The sequence below is a fragment of the Prosopis cineraria genome, unplaced genomic scaffold (assembly GCF_029017545.1).
Source record: "Prosopis cineraria cultivar Desert tree isolate PC_DT_omini unplaced genomic scaffold, ASM2901754v1 PC12, whole genome shotgun sequence".
Taxonomy (NCBI): Eukaryota; Viridiplantae; Streptophyta; class Magnoliopsida; order Fabales; family Fabaceae; genus Prosopis; species Prosopis cineraria.
Genome location: NW_026555343.1, coordinates 9860633 through 9881524, shown reverse-complemented (window position 1 = coordinate 9881524; position 20892 = coordinate 9860633). Strand labels below are relative to the sequence as shown.

The following is a 20892-nucleotide window of genomic DNA, read 5'->3' as shown; positions in this document are numbered from 1 at the left end:
CTCCATTTTACGAATAATATATATATATATATATATATAATATTTTTTTCTCTCTCCTTTAAAAAAACGTGGTCTTTTTTTATCATATTTGTAAAAATAGAGAGAGAAGATGAAAATTGGCACCATTCTCGCTGTGTTATTAAAATAATATATTTCATACGGGTCATGTTGCAGCTAAACGTACATGTACTTCTCTGGTCCCACCACTCATAGCATATTTTTACATGAATAAAGCAAAATGTTAAAATTTATTAATTCTGTCTAATTCTTTTTTTTTTACAATTTTATTCTTATTAAATATACTTAATTTCTCTAATCAACATTTAAGGGAAGGTTCAAAGGTTAACTTGTGATAAAAAAATTAATGATATAATTTATAAAAAGAATTAAAAAATAATTCTCTTTTGGTTTTATAAGGAGAACAAGAAGGAGAAGAATTAAAAATGTATTAGATATTGTGATTTCATTGATTAGTGCATAAATTATGTTATACTCTTAATCTATCTTATTAGGTTTGTCCAAGTATAAATAGATTTAAGATGGTGTGAAAAGTTTTACATTAGATAAAATTAGGTTTAATAAATAATATATAATAAAATATAAAGACCCATAAATTAAAGTAAAATATTGAGATTTAGTTAAATTATGTTGTATCTTTCCACTAGCTTCAGCCGTTTCTCATTTTTTCCCAAAAATTGAGCCACTTGTTTCTCCTTTTTAGTGCTTACCCTAAGCTAATCCTTCCCCAAACCAAAGGATGACCCCCCCCCCAACCCCAAAAAAATCCCCCATGCCACTTAGGAGTTTGATCCCAGTGTGGGGCGCCAATTTAGCTACAAGGCTCTTGGCAGCGCTTGTTTCTACTCTCCCAAGTATTTGAGCGACCTATATAACTAATTTGAAAAGATTAATTAAGAACTGGCACATCTCTGTGACTCTCTCAGCCCTTTATCTTATTTTTGCCGCCTAATCATGAAGCGGAAAAATCAATTAATTAGCTGATAAATATATGGTAAATAATAAATGAATGCCCAAACTACCCCTCTAAATCATCTAGTGTGTCTATAAATAGAACCTGTCATCCTCTCGTTTCCATCACACAGAAAAAACCTCCTCTGCACATAGCGAAATCATCTTAAGCAATGAAGACCACCTTTCTTGCCCTCTTCCTTGTCTTCGCCTTCGCCTCAGCCAAAGCTGATTTTGTGGTTGACACTGAAGGCAACCCCGTCAGAAATGGCGGCTCATACTACATCCTCCCAGCCCTCTGGGGACACGGCGGCGGTGTGGGTCTCGCCGCTACCGGCAATGAATCTTGCCCTCTTACCGTTGTTCAGAAAAGCTCTGAACTATCCAACGGTTTACCCACCAGACTTGCTTCTCCATACAGAATCGCTTATCTCCCCACAAATTTCATTATGGAGTTCACGGTCGTTGCACCGCCAAAGTGTGCCGACACACCGGCAAATTGGACGATTGTTCGAGGAGAAGATGAGACATAGGAAGTGAAACTTTTAGGGTACGAAAACACCCTGCGTGGTTGGTTTAAAATTCAGACGTCGACAGTTCGAGGTATCTATAAGATGGTGTTCTGTCCCACTGATGAAGATTCTTGTGGTGCTGTTGGGATTTCCAAGGATGGGAAAGGACACAGGCGTTTGGTTATTGACGATGACGCTCCTTTCCATGTTGTGTTTCGCGGAGCTGAATCATCTGCTTAATGAAGAGCCTCCTTTATCGAAATGGTGAAGCCACTGCATGATGCAAGCAGTCTATAAAACTCCTTGCACTTATCGAAGAATAAATGAAATAATATAATGCTACGTGCCTTCCTTTTCTCCATCTGTTGCTGAAGTCTAAATTAAATAAAATTATGTCTCAAGTGGCTTCCTTTTCTCTTCTCTCTCTCTCTCTCTCTCTCCATATATATATATATATATATAAGCTTAAAGTATATATATATATATATATATATAAGCTTAAAGTATCGTCCAACTTGAATGAATTCGACTCTTTTACTATCATTGACACAAAATTTGAAGGAGTTAATATTTGTTTTATACTAGTCAGCAACTAGTTGTGCATAACTGAAAAAAGGCCTCATATCCTTTATAACACCTGGAAGGAAATATGGCACCCTGACTCCTTTCCTTCATATCGCTTTGTATTTTGAAGATTATTATAATGTTGTGGCTATTGATTTCCAGCACTATTTCCAGACTAACCATGACACAGATCTAGTTCATGCGCACAAAGTATATCTAATTCTTTTCAACTGCAAATAGGCCAATAAAAAAAAAATTAGGTTTCTAAACGTAGAATATTGAAGGACAAATCCATAGTGTAACGATTTTGGTTCACATCCTCAACATTCAGAAACACTTTGTTTTTCCTAACGTTAGCATCCTAGCATGCATAGAGACAGAATAGATAACACGGAAAAAAAAGAAAAAAACAAAACACAAATTGGTGAATATACACGCTAAAGCCATGTATTAGCTACGTACTTCTCATTTTTTCCCCCTCTGGTCTTTCCTTTCTTTAACATAGAAATTCTGATAAATAACTATATACTTTCTCAATCCCAAATTATAAGACATTTTTTTAAAGAAATTTGGCATCTTAAATATAGGATACTTTGATAAAAATAAATCTTCATTAATGATGATTTTTTCAATATTACCCTTCCCGTTATATTTTTCTTTTATGAAGCCTTTCTGTTATATTCTCTCTCTAATATTCTTTCATAAATGAAGCATAAAATTAAGAATATTTTTAAAAATGTATGTTTTTATTTTAACAAATAAAGTTGTAAACTATATTTAATGAGTTTTATTAGTTTATATAATTTCTTTTTAAATTGTCTTATAATTTGTGACCCAGGGAGTATCGTGTATGCATGAAAATGTGTGGAAAAAAAAAGGGGGGGAGATGAGTTTCAGGCTTACTTAAGCCATACAAGTCTTTATTCCAATTTTTTTTGAAAAAAAAAAAGAGCAGAACAAGGCCAATATTTTGAGGGCCAGCACTGCCACACATGTACAGGTTGGGCCGAACTTTCTAAGCTTGAAATTGGCTAGGTCATGGACAAGCCCGCAACCCATTTTTCCGGTATTAAATTTAAATTGGATTATATTTTCCATACTTATTAATTATTTCTCGTCTCTATATAAATTTTTTTAACCAAATTCTGCATAATAATAAAAATTTATTATTCAATTGAAATCATATTAAATCACAATAATCTTTTAATTTTTCACTAATAATGTCAATTAATATCTTGATGGTGGTGGACGACGCATATAGTTAATATCTCTTTTATTTTTTTAAGATAAATAAAAAATTTTTTAATTATTCAAAAATATCATAATATCTTTTATATTTAGGTATAAAAAATTATTTAAAAAATATCCTACATATAAAGATAGAGGGAGTAATACATGGGTAAATTTTTTAAAAAATAATTTTCAAATTATTGGAATTGGAATGCTTACTTTGCTGGTTTGTGTCGGCTCCATTTATTGAGAAGCACGGTGTTTGAATGGAAGTAGTTTGGATTAATGAATGAATGGAAGCAGAACTTGCAATGGCCAAGGCACATAACATTACCTGTGGGAAAATACAATTATTATGTCCTTCTAGAATTTTTTTTTTTAAGGAAGCAATTTAAACGTTATTGTAAAGCATTGCAATTTACTCATTCCAATTCTTATTATATAGCACCTCTAACTATCTCATAGGAATCAAAAAAGATAATTAAATAATTACTTTCATATGAAAATATAATAAAATTTTAATTTTATCCCTAGTTAAATAAAAAATCTTCAAATTTGCATTACATTTTTCATAGTTAAATGAGTTTAAATAGGAATAGTATTAAAAAATATAATTAATACTTCATCAAATATCTTATATTAAAAACTAGAGAATCATTTTAGAAGGCGGACTGTAGACTACAAGGAGTATATAGTGCTGTCCTTATGGATTTATTACATCCTTCTAGATAACCATTGAGTTATAGAAAGGTTGATAAAATGAATAAAGTAATATGGTAAAATATTAAGAGTAAAGGACTAACTTTATTAATGAAATATTTTTTAAAAGAATATCTAATATCCCATGCCACATGAGGTGGTGTAAAGAAATCATCATCTATAAAACCTTCCATTTGTTTTCAACTAACGGCTGTTTCTTCATAAGTGTGGGGGCCACGTTCATTCAACTTTTCAACTCAATGCCGTCTGTAATTTTCACGCCACCTTGCCAGAACTCCTTCACCGTTAGCGTCCCACTACTATCAACTTGAAATCCGAGCTCTCTAAGAGTACCCCAGTGTGAGTGAGGCAAAGATAGCAGAAAGAGAGCTTATGCAGGGAAGCCCAACCACCAAGCAGAACAAAAGATTCAGAAAGAAGATTGGAGACGATGGATGGGATGGTGTGGGACCAATTGAATTTCCAACGAAAGTTGTGAATCAAGGAGGAACTTTTGGTGCAAACATAGGCAAGGCAAGCCTAGTGTCGAGGATCGTTTCATAGGCTAAGAAAATTGTGGAGAATAATAACCTTCGGGAGCATTGAGAAAAATGTTTATGCCATTATTGATCGATCTCCTATAGTGACCTAATAGAATCAAAATGAGGTTTGGGGTTTTGGTATGGACGTAAAATGTCATGCCTCAAAAATTAGACATAACTAGCACGAGATATATATAGAAAGATATCCCTTAAGTCTTGATTAATGAATCTTTAATATAATGTTTTAATTCATTTAAATGAAGTTTTAATATTTTTGTAGAAATTTTAACAAAATCTTCCTTAAGAATAGGATTTTTCCAAAATTTTACAATACAAATTTCTAAAAAAATATTATAACATCTAGAAGCTCAGCTCCTTTCAACTAATAAACAAAATATTTACAAAATAAAGACCCTTAACATAGGCTGTGGGGAGCACCTATAACATTATTTATAAAAATACAATATATAGATTAAATTTTTACATAAAAAAATAGAGATTAACCAAAATGGCATCACAACTTCAATCTAGTAGCAAAATCCCTTGAATGATCTAATTGAGGTACAAGCTATCTGAGATAAAAAATATTTTTCAGTGACTAACATCTCAATTATAATATTTTTTGTAAATTCAAAATGAATAAACTATAACATATACATAAATTAAAAAGAAAGCAATTAAATGTAAATAAATTTGTAAGTTTAGAATAAAAGTTCTATACAACTTGATTACCAAAAGACTTTAAATCTATAATGACAAAACAATATTAACATTTCCTCTTAACAAGTCAAAATGATTAAATAAATACATAAACAAAAATAATAACATTTTTCTAATTATAAACCATTGGAGTATGCAATCATCAATTAATTAAAAATTCATATTTTTGTAAATTTATCAGAACAATTTACAAACGTGAACATACAATTCATGGAGGTAAATAACCAAATGCAGCTTATGCCATAAAGAAAAACATGGACAAATAGTCTATGACGGTAAGTAACCAAATGCAACTTATGCCATGAAACAAACGTGGTTACATAATTCACGAGAGTAATGCTAACCAAACGCAGCTTGAAGCTATGAAAACAAACGCAAGTATGAGACACACGAATAACAAACGTGAGAACAAAACTCATAAAAATCAAACTAACTAATAATTGACCATGGCATGCCAAGGGCTAATGAAATTTTGATTAGCAACCAGTGTTCTATATAAAGTCCTCTTTAAATCCATTTTCAAATGTGCAAGAAAATCTTCACTTTCAAAATAAAATTTTCTCTTCTCAATATCAAACTCGCATAAACTGTTTAAAACATCAATTCTTTTAAATATGAAAATTCACAACTAATGTTTCATAAACTTCTTCACCAATTTTCATGATTGTTTTTATTGAATAAAAGAGTACTAGAATTTATAAAAGCATATTTGCCAATCTTAAAAGTATATATCATGATAACTTCATGAGCTAAAGAAATTTAATTAACAACAATAATGAGTACTTGAGAAACATATATTAATGATTGTAAACTATAGAAAATAATATTTGATAAGAGGAAATTTACAAATGTATAAATTGATTGGGACGTTATCTACTTCTTTGTGGTGTTTTCAAGTGTAAATTCACTCTTTGGGTTCAAATCTTCCTTTTTCTAAACACCCTATTCAATCTAAAAGATAATTCAATGATCTCTACTCAATTTTAATAAACTTTTACAATATCAACAACACCATGATCACCTAAATTTTTAACTAAATATAATCTATGCCTTAATTCTTCCACTCTCTACTAAACTTAATATGTACCCTTTATTTAACACTTTGTTTCTATCTAACTTTTTCTCAAGTATACATGTAACTAAACTTGCATATATATATATACCACCTTTAATCACGCTAAAATTTTAAAGTTCTTCTATCATCCATTTTATTAAACACCTTAATTAAGTACAATTCCAAGATCAAGTCTTAAAATAACACTACTATTTATAGTCATCAACCATGCAATTTTTTAAAATTCAATTTGTCTCACAGCAGCTTTACAATCAAAATTCATCACAAAACTCAAGTTAAATCCATGGTTAATTATAAAAGGGGGAAAAAAAGAATACTATCTCAACCATAATCCATCTAAATAATTCAAAGTTTTCCCCCAAGAACATTGTCATTTATATCACAGTTTCTCCTTAATACTTTAGCCATAGTGAATCACTCCATTGGGATATGACTTCCGCTTGGATCTTATATCAAACACCTTATACACATAATTTCCAAAGCATTCAAAAGATATTCTTAACCTTCAATCCCTTACCCAATGAATTTTCAAACATCTATAATTAAATTTATTATGCTTCCTAATCAAATATCCCATCAAGAATCAATCTAAGCTCAAGAAAAACTCAAATCCACACTATGTTTATCTTGCCCTTAATACTAAAAATTTCAACTTAATTTAATCCCCCCTCCCAACTCACACACATACGATAGCAGAACAAGGAACAAGAAAAAAAAAAAATTACAATTTCACCTACTTAAACATACTTGCACCCAACAAAAACGACCCCAAACACACACTTGCTACATCACTAGACAATTAAGCACCTCTGATGTACACGTGTATGAAAAGGGAAATATATATATATATATATATATAAACAACCTAAAGAACTTTCTATTTTGCTATCATATTGATTCTAAATTCTAAAATATCTCCGTTGGCAAAAAAACCAAAAAAAAAAAAAAATCCGACGCAAATCTATTTGGACAGTGATTCGCATTCCAAAATCAAGGACAATAAACACAAACTGAGTCAAATGAGCGTACCATATTTGTCAAGAATTTATTGACCAATCAGAGTTTTGATATGAGATGCGAACAGGGCCACCATCACCTAATGATGCAGAAAATGAAGGATGGGAGGAAGAAGGGGCCGAGGACGTAAAGCACGGAACAAAGAGAAAGATTTCAAGCTCCCTCGAACCAAATCATCAGTGACAGACTAAAGAGAAGAGGCTCTGGCAACGCGGAACAGAACGGAGAAGACGACGGCAAAAAAATGAGGGAGAGGAACAACACGCGATTCAAATCCCTAAAAGCGGCAGATCCCGACCAACACACACACCCACGCCGGCGACAAGTTGGAAATGGAGAAGGGAACAAAGAACAGAGGGTTTCGAGCTGAACTCTCTTTTCCTCTCTCTGTTATGGCTGAAGAAAAATCAAGAAAGGGGAAGAGGATGCATGGATCTCGGTTCAAATGAAAGTAGGAGAGCAATGGCAGAATACGGCAGCCTTGAGCACTAACGCCGGCGGAGAATGAAAAGATGGCCGAAGGTCTTCAACTCCAAACTTCCCTCTGCATCCAGCGGGTTCGATGAATTGGGAAAAAGAAATGAAAGAGAAAAATATCTGACTAAAGTGGAGGGCAAAATCGTAATTTCATAAGACTGAAACGAAGAAATAAAATCCTCCCCTCTTAAGTCATCAGGAGTTGAGCACAGGACTTGATTGATGAAAAATGAGATTCAATTCCTCCAGACCAACTCTCCTTCTTGAAAAATATTTACCAATATATATATATATATATGTTTAAAATACATTATCATAAATTAATATACATGCAATTAAAACACATTATTATATATTTTAATTTACTTAAAATTCCTGGATTGTTACATAAACTCTCAATTTGGAGCTCATTCGTACAGATCAGTATTAAGCAGGTCACCTTATTATCTGGTTGAGATTTGATACTAAACTTAGTTTATGAGCATGCATTAGAGATTTGGTGTACTAATATATTTGCATTCAATACTTGGTGTCTGTTGTAATATTGGATTTGGTGTCAGGACTTCTCTTTTCCTTGGTAGGGATTTCTTGGTCTCAGTATATCTATACGAATCCAAGTGTATTGGACAATATTTAAGAACTAGCCTACATCACACCTCCTGATGCTAGCCTTCTTACCACTTGTAAATACTTTGCTGCTTATGTGATTTGTCAGAATCCACAATACTCGTGAGGGAGATGAGAGGAAATATTTAACTATTTTGTCTATAATAGCTCTAGCTACAGCTGCTTATCTTGTGGTTGTCATAATTCTATAGAACATTTTCAGTTTGCAATTATTGGTAATGGTCCGTGTCTCTATCTTCATTTTGTTGATAGTGTTGTTAGCCTTGCCTCTATGGGTTGCACTAAAAGCCTAAGGAAGAAACTTCAAAGATACTTCAAAGAGCTTTCCTTCTGAGGCTTCCCCATTAATTGTTGAACTAAGCCCCTCAGATAGGGAGAAGAGGGATGTAAGACAAAATGTTCCCAAGGGTCCTGTGCCTAGTGATACAGATGATCAAGATATGGTTACTAACAATCAAAGGGCATTATGTCTAGGAGAAAACCAGAATCTAACCCAAGTTTTACAATTTCTGAACTTTTTGTTTCTGTTTGCAATAATCAATAACATCAGTTCGATTGGAGGATCACTTGGTTACACGAACCATAAGACAAGTACCTTGGTTTCTTTATGGAGCATTTGGAATTTTCTGGGCTATTTTGGAGTTAGCTGCATTTCTGATTATTTCTTACACACAAGAATGGGCAAGACCTCTGTTGCACTCTCCACAAGTGTATGAGCAGTGACAAGTAATATAATGTGTATAAAATATCATTCCCATGAAGATTTGTTTCAAAACTTTCCAGTTAAAGACTTAGCAATTTCAATAAAGTTGAGCTAAATACAATTATAAGAGAAAGTTAATTTTGTAAATTATAATAACACTAGAAAATAGAGAAAAGAAAACAATTCACAAACTTCACACACAAATTGGGACCTAGAATTATTTATTCCCCTTATATCTCATAACACCAAAATTACCTCCTCTCATAAATGCTTTTAATGAAGATAAATGTTAACATCGGGTGCTCTCTCAAATCATGCACAAGTGTTTAGTTAAATTAATTATCCAATCTCATGTTACAATTAATAAAAGGGTTAACGCGTAATTTTGCCCTTAAACTATTTTTGGAGAAGCAATATTGCCCATAAACTATTCATTGTACCAATATTACCCTTAAACTAATGAAATCAAATCAGTGTTGCCCCTACTGTTAAAACATCCGTTATTGTAGCTTCTAGGACTCACTTTTCATAAGTTAAAGTGCAATTTTTTCCCTAAACTATTATTAAAGGAGCAATGTTGCTCTCACCATTTAAAAATCATATAATTAAATAAAAATAAAATTATAATAATATTAAATAAAATAATATTAAATGTACATACAAAAATAAAATTATAATAATTTTAAATAAAAATAATATCAAATGTATATATAAAATAAATATAAGAAAAAATATAAATTGTAATTTTATAACTTGTCAAATATAAGTGGATCTTGAATAAATTATATATGAGTAGACCCAAAACTGTTAGCATTTACACTTATAATTATCGACATCTTTATAAAAAAAATGGTCTCAAATTACATTTTATACATGTGAATTGTTTAAAAATAAAGTTGGCTTTTAGCATGATCTAATATTTAAATTTTTCTATTTTTAAAAATTTTTAATTTTTTAATATTATATATAAAACCGTTCAATTTTTTAAAAACCGCTCCGATTCCCAATTCAACTTTGATTTCTGGCTTAATAGTAGATTAACTCTTATCCAATCCAGCTCAATTATGAAAATAATTTTTTAGTCTAAATTGAGTCATTAATGATGGCTCCAGTCGATAGTTATAGATGCAAATACAGATACTTTTGAGTCTACTCATTTAATTTAACCAAAATCCACTTATCTTTAATAAGTTATAGAATTATAATTTATAATATTATTAATTTATGATATTTTATTAATATGCTATAATTTTTTTCTTATATTTAATTTATATATACATTTAATATTATTATAATTTTATATTTATATATACATTTAATATTATTTTATTTAATATCATTACAATTTTATTTTTATTTAATTTTATGAATTTTAAAAGGTGAGGGCAACATTGCTCCTTTGAGAATAGTTTAGGGGCAAAATTATACTTTATCTTATGAAAAGTGGGTTCCACTAGCTACAATAATGGACATTTTAACGACAGGGCTAACATTGCTCCAATTTGATTACTTAAGGAGCAACATTACTATGATAAATAATTTAGGGACAACATTGCTTTTTTGAGAATAGTTTAAGGACAAAATTTCACCTCAACCCTTAACAAAACCCAATTTCAAGCTGCAACCCTAATATGGCTATACAAGGCTAACAATTATATCTCTATCTTACTAATAAAACCATCCATTCAACATGTAAATTTTTAGTTCTTGCCTTATTTTACCCAAGTTTTACACCCAAGCTAACTCTCTCAAACATCACACAAGTGAACCCAACATCTAAATAGTGACCAAATACTTAAAAGCATTAAAAGAAAAGATTAAAATAAACACATAAGTATCATTACTCACAAAAGGAGAGGAGAAAATTAGTGTTAATCCATACAAGGGTTTCAAATAATCCTAGAGCAAAGTATTTAGCTACTTATAATCATTCAAAAGATACAAAAACACAAAATATTTGGACACCATATCAAATATCTAAGAGGAAAGGGAAGAGGAATAAAAAAACTAAAGAAAAGGAGATCCTTTAAATGTCTTCAAAACTCCAACTCCCTTACTCTAATTTCTTCTAATGCCCAAACTCTAGAACAACCAAGCTCTAAATGCATCTCAAAGTGTGTAGAATGCATTATAGGTCAATTTAGCAGCATATATGTGTCCTACCTAAGCAATTTTAAATTAATAAAACACTACATTTTTATGACAGCATCAAAAGTCATGAACAAAGTTGCGACTTTGGACAGTTCTGTACTCTTCTCCAATTAATTTGATAGCTCCTTTTGACATATAATTTCTTCATTCAAAAATCTTCCAAAAGTATCAACAAAAGTCCAAAAATGCATCTAATCAAACCTTAAACTAAAATAACACAAAATCAGCCGAAAAGTATTAAGTTAACCACAAATATGAAAACCCAAAGCAAGATACACATTTTCTTAACTTGGGCAATCAAAATATATACAATTGAGCCAAAATATATTAGAATTCAAGGAAAATGTGCTCAAATGAGATGCTAAAGATTATCAACCTTTATTTTAGTGAGCAATGTAGGTTTCAATATTACAAAGGGAGAAGAGAAGACCACAGAGAGAGAGAGAGAGAGAGAGAGAGAGAGTGTGTGTGTGTGTGTGTGTGTGTGTGCACATAGAGAGAGTAGGTGGAAGATGAGGGACCACATATGGCATGCCAACCCTTTATTCCAATCAAATGGTAGCCATTTGTTGAAAATGGATGGAAGGTTCTAGATACTTTGTTTTTTTTTTTTATAGTTGATTAATTTTTTTGCACCACCTTATAATCTACGATACCATATGCTTCTCGAAAAATACTCTAAAGTAAATTTTCTCTTATCCAAATATTAAATGCATCAGCTCTAACTTGTAATCAAAATAGTTGAGAATGGGTTATTGAAGTCTTTTATACTATAATTTAAAGCCAACTATTCCCTCTTTTGTTCAAACTTTGATCCTACTCCCTATTGGAGAGCTGCCACCAATATTGATGAGATAAAGGTATGGATTCACCATTTCTAACTTGTTAATGGAGATGCTTTATGATGAAATCAGTAGATTTCAAAATACCTTTCCAATATCATGAGGCATTTATAAGGTGCAACTATCAAAATTAGAGAGATATTTAAGCTTAATGGTGTTTCCCAAGATGGAATGCTCTATTGTAGTGGTGACTCTCCAAACTCACTTAGCTAATAGAGCCATATTCATATGTTTGGTATTACACAAATCCAACCCTCCATCCTTGGTGGAAGAAAATAATAAATATGTTTTAGTAAGATGAATGTTTCTTTTTGTCCCATTGTAACACCTAAAGAAATCCACAAGTTTAGCATCGATTAGATTACATATTTGTTATAAAAATAACTAGATTTCTTCCATAAAGTATTTCTTATAGATTATCTAGATATAAGAGAGGGTGTAAATTTTAGAGGTAGAGAGTATTGATTTGATCAAAATGAGATGATACATTCATGAAGAAATTCTTTTGTCAATGGAGTCCATTATTTGTTCAAAAATTCTAGGTTTATCTTTTTTTGGTATTAATCTAGGCTACAAGATATTTCTCATATGAGTTAGAAAGTTGAATCCTAGGAGAACTTGAAATTTCCCATTGCAATGGTGGGGGCACTTCAAGGTTGAGAAGGAGAGAAGACTTTTGTAAATTTATTTGTAGGCTAGACCGAGCATTGAAAGTTTTGAAAACATCTTTTAGCATCTCATGACCAACTCTTGTGTATTTAAAGTAAATGGTAGAATCATTCGCATACAAGAGTTGAGACACTGAGTAGGATTGCTGGCTCATGTTTATACCTATAATGCTGCCTTGTTGCTCCTTAGGAACTAAGAGACAAGAAAGAACATTAGATGCCAAAGTAAACAAAGAAGGGAACAAAAGTTCTCCTTGTCTTATCCCATTAGCAGGGAAAGTTGATTGGGTGATACTTGTCACACCTCAAAATATAGAGGTGACCAGCATAGGATATGTGTAAAATACACATATCCCTTGAGCCTTAATTCAATTTATATTAAATTTAGGAAATCTTAAGTAATAATTAATTTCCTTAAAAAATAATATTTTTGTAATAATTTTGACAACACCTCCCTTATAAGTATGACTTCTCAAGAACCCTACAATACAATTTTTTATAAGCAGAATATTACTAAAATCAGGAGCATAGCTCCATCCAGCCAACACACAGAGTATATAACTAAATAGGGACCCTAACTATAGCTTATGTGGAGTATCTAACTATATTTTCAAAACATAATGCATAATTTCATAATTACATCATAAGAGATATTTATAAACAAATCTTTACCTTGCTCAGAAAAAGTTCCTCAATAGTTAGCAAGACATACAATGTCAGTGTCACGCCCCGAAAGTAGAGGGTGACCGGCACGGGCACAAACCATATCGTGCATTCCCGTAAACCTTAACATGAAAAATTCAATTCATTTTTTTATAATTAGATTATATAGAATTTATAACACTTTTAATATTACTTAGTATAAGAAGACTTCAATGTTTTTGTAGAAATTTCGGCAGAACTCCCCTATAACTAGGATTTCCCAAAAATTATACAACAAATTTATTTACAGGTAATAGTATAAATCAGGAGCGTAGCTCCTTCCAGCCAACAATCAATATACAAACCAAAAATAAGGTCTATGAACAACCTATGTGGAGCATTTAATCTTTATTTAAAATCAAAAAGGCATACGAATTATATATTTACATTAAAAATAATAGTACCAATCAAAAATTTTCACCCACTGTAGCTATTTTGCCCTTTAGAGGTCGATGGTGGGATCGATATCAACTAACAAATCTGAGGCTAAAATAATTTTTCAGTGAATAGCATTCCTATGCTAAAATGCTTAAAATTTAAATCAACAAAACTCTAATAATGGTGTCAACTAATTAAAAATAATTCTATAAAAAAATTTATAAGCCTGTAAGTCATAACCATAATGGAAAATAAGAGTAAATAGAAAACAATTTATGTTATCATGCTTAAAGAAAATAATTTACTCACATATAACTCAAAGTGGTAAAATTTCTAGCCAAAATCATATAAATTTCAAAAACACTTATTAATCAACTTTTAAAATTTTGAAAACTCAACAGAACAGGTTATAAACTTGGACACACAATCCATGAGGATAAATAACCAAACGCAGCTTATGCCACAAAAACACACGTGGACACACCAGTCCACAAGGGTAAATAACTAAACGCAGCTAAAGCTACGAAACAAATATGGATACACAGTCCATGAGGGTAAATACCTAAACACGGCTCAGGCCGCGAAATCAAACGCGGGTATAAAGCCCATGAATACCAAACGTGAGAATAAAACTTATGAAACAAACTAGCAAGCAAAATTACCATTCTCGATATCAAACTCACATGAATTATTTCAATTCTCAAAATTTGCAAAAATCATATTTTATAACTAATATACCAAACTTGCAGTAATTGAATAGCCAATACATTCCAAAGCTTAACAACCATATAAAAAATACTTTCATCAATCTTGAAAATACACTTTTAAAAATAATAAGTGCACATGTCATAACTCATTTGTCCTTCATTGATATTTCATAATTTTTAAAATTAATGTAATTCATAAGAATAAAATATTTCAGAAAAAGGCTATATAAAAATTAAATTAAATGGAATGCTATTTACTTACTTATTAGAGCTTCAAATTCTCAAAAGTATCCTTCCTTTAATTCTGGTCAGGGTCCTATTGTTCCTCACACCGTATCAAGATGTAGATAAATGAAATTTTTTAACACAATTCCAAATCAACCCTATCATTTTAAAATTAATATTCATGCTTTAGAGTTAGTTTAAGTACCATTTACATCACTAGTCTACTCCAGCTTGCTTTACCCATGCCAATCTATTATTATTATTTTTCTTTCTTAAGACACAATCCTCTCTTAGTCTTTGTACCAAATACTTTAGGTGCATTACTTCTCCAACTACTCATTTTATTGAAAAATTATGGCATAGTTATCAAACTAAGATAAATTTTTTCCATTCTAAATTTTAAAATTCCTTACCCTTACAATATTAATAATCCACTTCTTTTCAAATAAAACTCTAAGCTACAACATCATCTCCTTCCTTTTACACTTGTAATTTCTATTTAAATTAAAATTCTACTTCCCCCTTATGCACATATAGCCACAATAACAAGGGAGTCAAACTTTTCCAACTTCAATGATCAAATCACGCGTATATTAACTAAGAGAAAACAAGTCTTGAAGCTCCCTTACTTCTAGCAACCAGCAACGTACATATAAGGAAGAGAAAGCTAAAACTTACACTGAACAGGGGAGATATAAGCTGAACGTTATCACTACATCCAACAATGGAAGAAGATTGGTTCAGCTACTCGAACACGAGCTCACTGTAACATCCTTCCAATACTCAATACTTTGTGACTTCTCAGCCCAGAACAACACGGACAGACAACACACAGAGAAGACGTAGAAACAGGGAGCACAAGTAAGCAAAGCATAGCACAACGCTCACAGTTGAACTGGGAAAGGAAAGACTTGTGAGTAGAACTTCTAGCTCCAACAATTTTGTCTCACGCTAGCAATAACCTGAACACAGACGACAGAAACTGAATAGCAACCCAACCCAACGAAGACAGCTAAAAATGAAACAGAGAATGATAAGAAAGAATAAAGACAGGGAACGTAGGGGAAATGAACCAGAGTAACTACAGCTTCAACTACACCAGCCACCACCATAAACACGAAAGGGAGATGAGTCGATGATCACTAGAATGAGAAAAGGGTCAAAGGTACAGAGAAAAGGTTGAGTCGATCATATTCTCATACTCTCTCTCTCTTTCTCTCTCTCTCTCTGTTTATCTGGAATGGTCGAGGAAGAGAAGGAAGCTTTTATCATATTTGGAAAAGGGTAATTTCATAATTTTATAAACAAAGAGTAAAAAAAAATATTTCCCTCGTCTTCATCAGATTCAAACATGTGACCTAATGAAAGAATACATATTCTGCTACCACTATACTAGCTTTCTTCCTTGTCACATTTATTCCAAGAATTTATATAATTACTATTAAAACACAAACTTAAATATAGAATTAATTTTTAATTTAATTTTTTTTATTCTTGGGTTATCACAGTTAGCTACACTATTTGAGATCAAAAATAATGTTCTAGTGAATAACATCCCAATTATAGTTAATGGAAATAATGGAAGATACAACAATGAGTTTCTTATAAACTTAATAAAATAATCAATTGAAAATAATATAGCACATACCTCCTATATATATATATATATATATATCAACAGTTATGTCAATGCAAAAACTTTAAATGTAGGAATTCAATTACAATTTTATTAGAAATTCAAGATCCACTTTAAACATCAACAGGTTAAAACACTTTAGGAATTATATAGCTTAATATATAAATTCAAATATGGTAAAAATAATAGTATGCTTTAAAAGATCAAATTTTAAGAAAAATTAATTTTCAAAATTCACTCTTAGTAGGACTTGATCAAGACAATTATCAAGCATGAACACACAGTCCATAAGAATAAATAACTAACAACTACAGCTCGAAGCCATGAAAACAAGCACGAGCATAAGGCCTATGAAATCAAGCATAGGCACTAAGCCTATAAAAACAAGCGTGCGTACTATGCTCACAAATAACCATCCCTCCATTCCATATGCATTAGCCATCGTATGGGGCTAGCACCTCTGAAGCACTCTACTAGTTATGTGTCCTATAGTGCGTCAAGGGCTAATAGTATTGCCGTTAGCAACTAGCATTCTGATTAAATTCCACATTCCAAATCAAGCATACATGAGTCTAAAATTAACATATTATCTCCTTTTAAAATTACTCATCAAACTTAACAATGAATACACCTGTATAGAAGTCCCATGCATGTTCTTAAAATATAAAATTGACATTTCTAATATAGCAAATACTTTTGGATACTCAATTGAAGGATGATGCCAACTCTTTCTATGATATATAATATAACAAAATATAATATAATGAAAACATTTTCATGTATGATAGTTGATAATTAAATTGAGATCATGAATCATAAAATAAATTAAAATACTCTAACATTTATTCTTGTAGAATAAACATGGTTATATAAATAGAAGAGTTAGCACATGAATTTGCTAAATCAATATTTTTATGAAAATTAGTTTGTTAATGAGTCATCGAGATACTATTCACTTACCTGGAAAGCTCACAAGACAAAAAGTCGCTCCTTCTAAACACTTCTAAGTTGCCTTTTAGCAACTCTAATTACCTAATTAAGAAGAATAAAATAACTTTATTTAATAATAACTCTACTTCATATACCACTAATAAAATTCATCAACCCATTCTTTTGTCAAGAACTAATCAAATTTTTCTCAATCAATGTTTATCCCTAACCCAGTAACCATTTTTAAAATATTTTATTTTTTTCTCTAGCCAGCAATGATACCTTTATGTTGCAATCATACCATAGCCAATAAATTATTTATCATTTATGATCATCAACCATACAATATCTCAATATTTGGTTAGTCTTATAGTAGCTTCACAATCAAATTTTTTTTTTCATAAAACTTAAGTTAAATTCATAAATAATTAACACCCAAACCAAATATGTCCTTATAAAAGTTAATCAAATTTTAGCAAATTCATAACCAAACAACACTCACTCTAGCAGACATTTTATATCCAACATCTTCTAGGAACTATTTCTTAAACCATAACAAGTCCTTTTCTCTTCCAATCTCCTTATAATATAAAATTAAAGTTTATTAAGCTCCCTACAAATCCGACAAACTTGCCTCTAACATAACCACAACATCCTTAGATATTCCAAAGATTAATACATAAATAGCAATTTAGTACTTGAATTATCAACAAAAATATTCTCTTCTAAACCTCTTCTAATTCCAACTTTCTTTTCAATGTTTCGCAATATCAATAGTTAGATTAATCAATATTCCTAAATTTTATTCTTTCAACCAAATTAAAATAATGCTCAAATGAAAGTTAAACCCATCCTACATCTATCTCTAATAATCTAAAAATTTCAGCTTGCCTAAACCCCTCATTCTCTATTTGAAAATATACAGTAACAAAGGGGAAAAATCACAATCTCTGTAGTTCAAACATTCACACTAGACCATCAAGAATAAGAGATCAAAGCCCCTCATCACTACAACAATAATTCTTCTAACACATACACACATATAGAACTAAGGCAGGATTCAAAGATCTCACCTCTGTTCATAATAGCAAAACCAAGAAGAGGAAGCTTTGGTTGCATGTCTATGAAGGAGGAAGATGAAGAAGGTCTATAGGTCTAATGCATTCTACTCCACAGCAAGGATAGAGGAGATGACCAACAGCAACAACCCCATAGCAACACACTACAGATAAGGAGCGGGTGAGGATGAATGACAAAGGGAAGGATTTCTACTGCCATAGTCTCTGATGTCTATAGTGAGAAGGAGATGAGTTTGTCAAGCCCCCCAACAATAATCAATAATGACACAGTAGAGGAAGGAGGTCCAGTGCCCACTTACAGCTTGCTTGAATAAAGGAGGACAAAAGAATGAAACTTCAAAACTTTCACCATGACTAATAATGAATGGAGAGGGAGATCGGAGAAGACGTAGAAGGTTAAGGTTGGAGGCTCACTCACTCTCGATCTCTAGGTGAGTTCACGAGAAAATGAAGAAGAGGAAGCTTCTAGATCGAAAATCTCTAGCTATCTCTCTTAGTGTGTGTTTGGATTAAAAAATTTAGAACTAAGGTTAGGATTCAATTGAGATTAGCAAACTAAGGTTAGTAAAAAAGTCAGTTAATGTAACATGATTTATGTTTAGATACATTTTTTTTCCAAAGTCAATTAAATAAAGTGAAATTCATTTGGATGATCTGATTCAAAAGTTAGTTGACATGTTTAATGGCAAAAATAAGTATGAATTTTTTTTTTATATTTTTTGACTAACTAATAAGTAAAAAATATCAAACTTAAAATTGCAACTAATGAGTAAAATATCTTAAATATTTAATCATGAAAACCTAAAGTGAATTAATATTCGATTTATATGATTTACAAGTTAATTTCTAATTATATCACAAACACGCTACCTCTATCTTGACAACCCGGGTAGATTTGATGAGGATACCTCACTAATATCAATATCTTCCTTATAGACATATATACTTTCATCTTCAAGTTGTATGAATTGCTCATTGGTAATTGAATTTCTCCTAATAAAGTTATGTATTGCCATTGTTTTTTAACTTGTGGTTTATATCTAAATTTGGGCATTTTTTTTTATAATTGCAAACCTATTCTTCTACACTCCAAAAGTTCTTTCTATAGTAAATCTCAAACTTGAATGATAATAATTGAAGACCTCATTTTTGTTTGTAAATTTTGCAACTTGCCTAAAGTTTGGAAGGTGACAACATTCACAATGATATGGATCAAGATACCCATTTAGTGTTGGATAACTAGAATCAACCAAATGATATCTACCTATTAAATAAAAGGAAGTATTGTAAATTTGACCAATATTAAATCAATGCAATAATAATCATAATGATTTTAATAAAATATATTTGGAGGTGGATGCAGAAAATTCATTAAACGACTTGATATGGCATTACCAAATACTTGGTCATCATGAGCCGGACCTTCCTATCCCACAATGACAAAAGTAAAACACATGTCCCAATCATATACAACCATGACATTCTATGTTACATATCCCTTTTGTCATACCCTAATACTAAGAGCATGACTAGCACGAAATTTGAGATAAACTGACATTTCATAAGCCTTAATTATATGAGGTTAAACTAAAATATCGATAAGTAATTTATATATATAATTAAAAGGTAAAAAATATTAAACATTCTATATAAATTTTAGCAGAGTCTCCCCTTTAAATTGAACCTCCTAAAATTTTTACAATAACAAAACCTATTAACTAATTTAGCAAAGTATCTTAGCTTCGCATTAGCAGATTATATATCAGCAAAATAAAACTAGGATCTAATAATGATATACATGGAGCACTAAATTACAACCTAACAATACAACATAGTTTTTACCTAAGAGACGATCAAAAGGTGCTTCCACCATCCAAAAAGCTATAGGGCCTTTCAATGATTAGTAGGAGATATAGGGTTAGCTACAATATCTAAAACCAAAGAATTGTTTGGTGAGTAACGTTCTAATAAGAATTATAATTAAAATAATTAAGAAGATAGAACTAATAAATTTAGGCTAAAATAATTTTATGAAATAATGAAATATATACTTGAATTAACAATAAAGACCAATTCTTTTTCAATAACACAATTGTGAAATTTAACAATACTAATAGAACAACATAAATTGATTATGATTTATACTACTCATAGAATATGATAATTTCAAGTAATGACACAATTAGCTAAAATGCTTTTAGAGAATTTATAGAAATAATAAATTTTAAATTTAAATTTAGGATGGCTTTATCAAAATGAATCACAAGCGTGGACACACAGTTTGCAAAAATAAGTAACCAGTCAAGCATGGCTAAAAGCTACGAAACAAACACGGGCACAAAGCCCATGAAAACAAGTTTGAGTATGATAATCATGAAAAACCATCCCTCCATTCCACGTGCGTTGGCCATCGTACGAGGCTAGCACCTCCTCTGAGCA

At 31.1% G+C, this 20892-nt stretch overlaps 1 protein-coding gene across 1 annotated transcript; it reads left to right on the top strand.

The window, feature by feature from the left end:
• Positions 1-1101: 1101 nt before the first annotated feature.
• LOC129289494 (chymotrypsin inhibitor 3-like) lies at positions 1102-1706 on the top strand. Its single transcript, XM_054926263.1, has one exon. The coding sequence runs from the start codon at positions 1143-1145 to the stop codon at positions 1500-1502; it is 360 nt and encodes a 119-aa protein (XP_054782238.1). The 5' UTR covers positions 1102-1142; the 3' UTR covers positions 1503-1706.
• Positions 1707-20892: the final 19186 nt, after the last annotated feature.

What these genes read in the sequence shown, in the direction of transcription:
- LOC129289494 (XM_054926263.1), top strand. Translation starts at nt 1,143, where the DNA reads ATGAAGACCACCTTTCTTGCCCTCTTCCTTGTCTTCGCCTTCGCCTCA.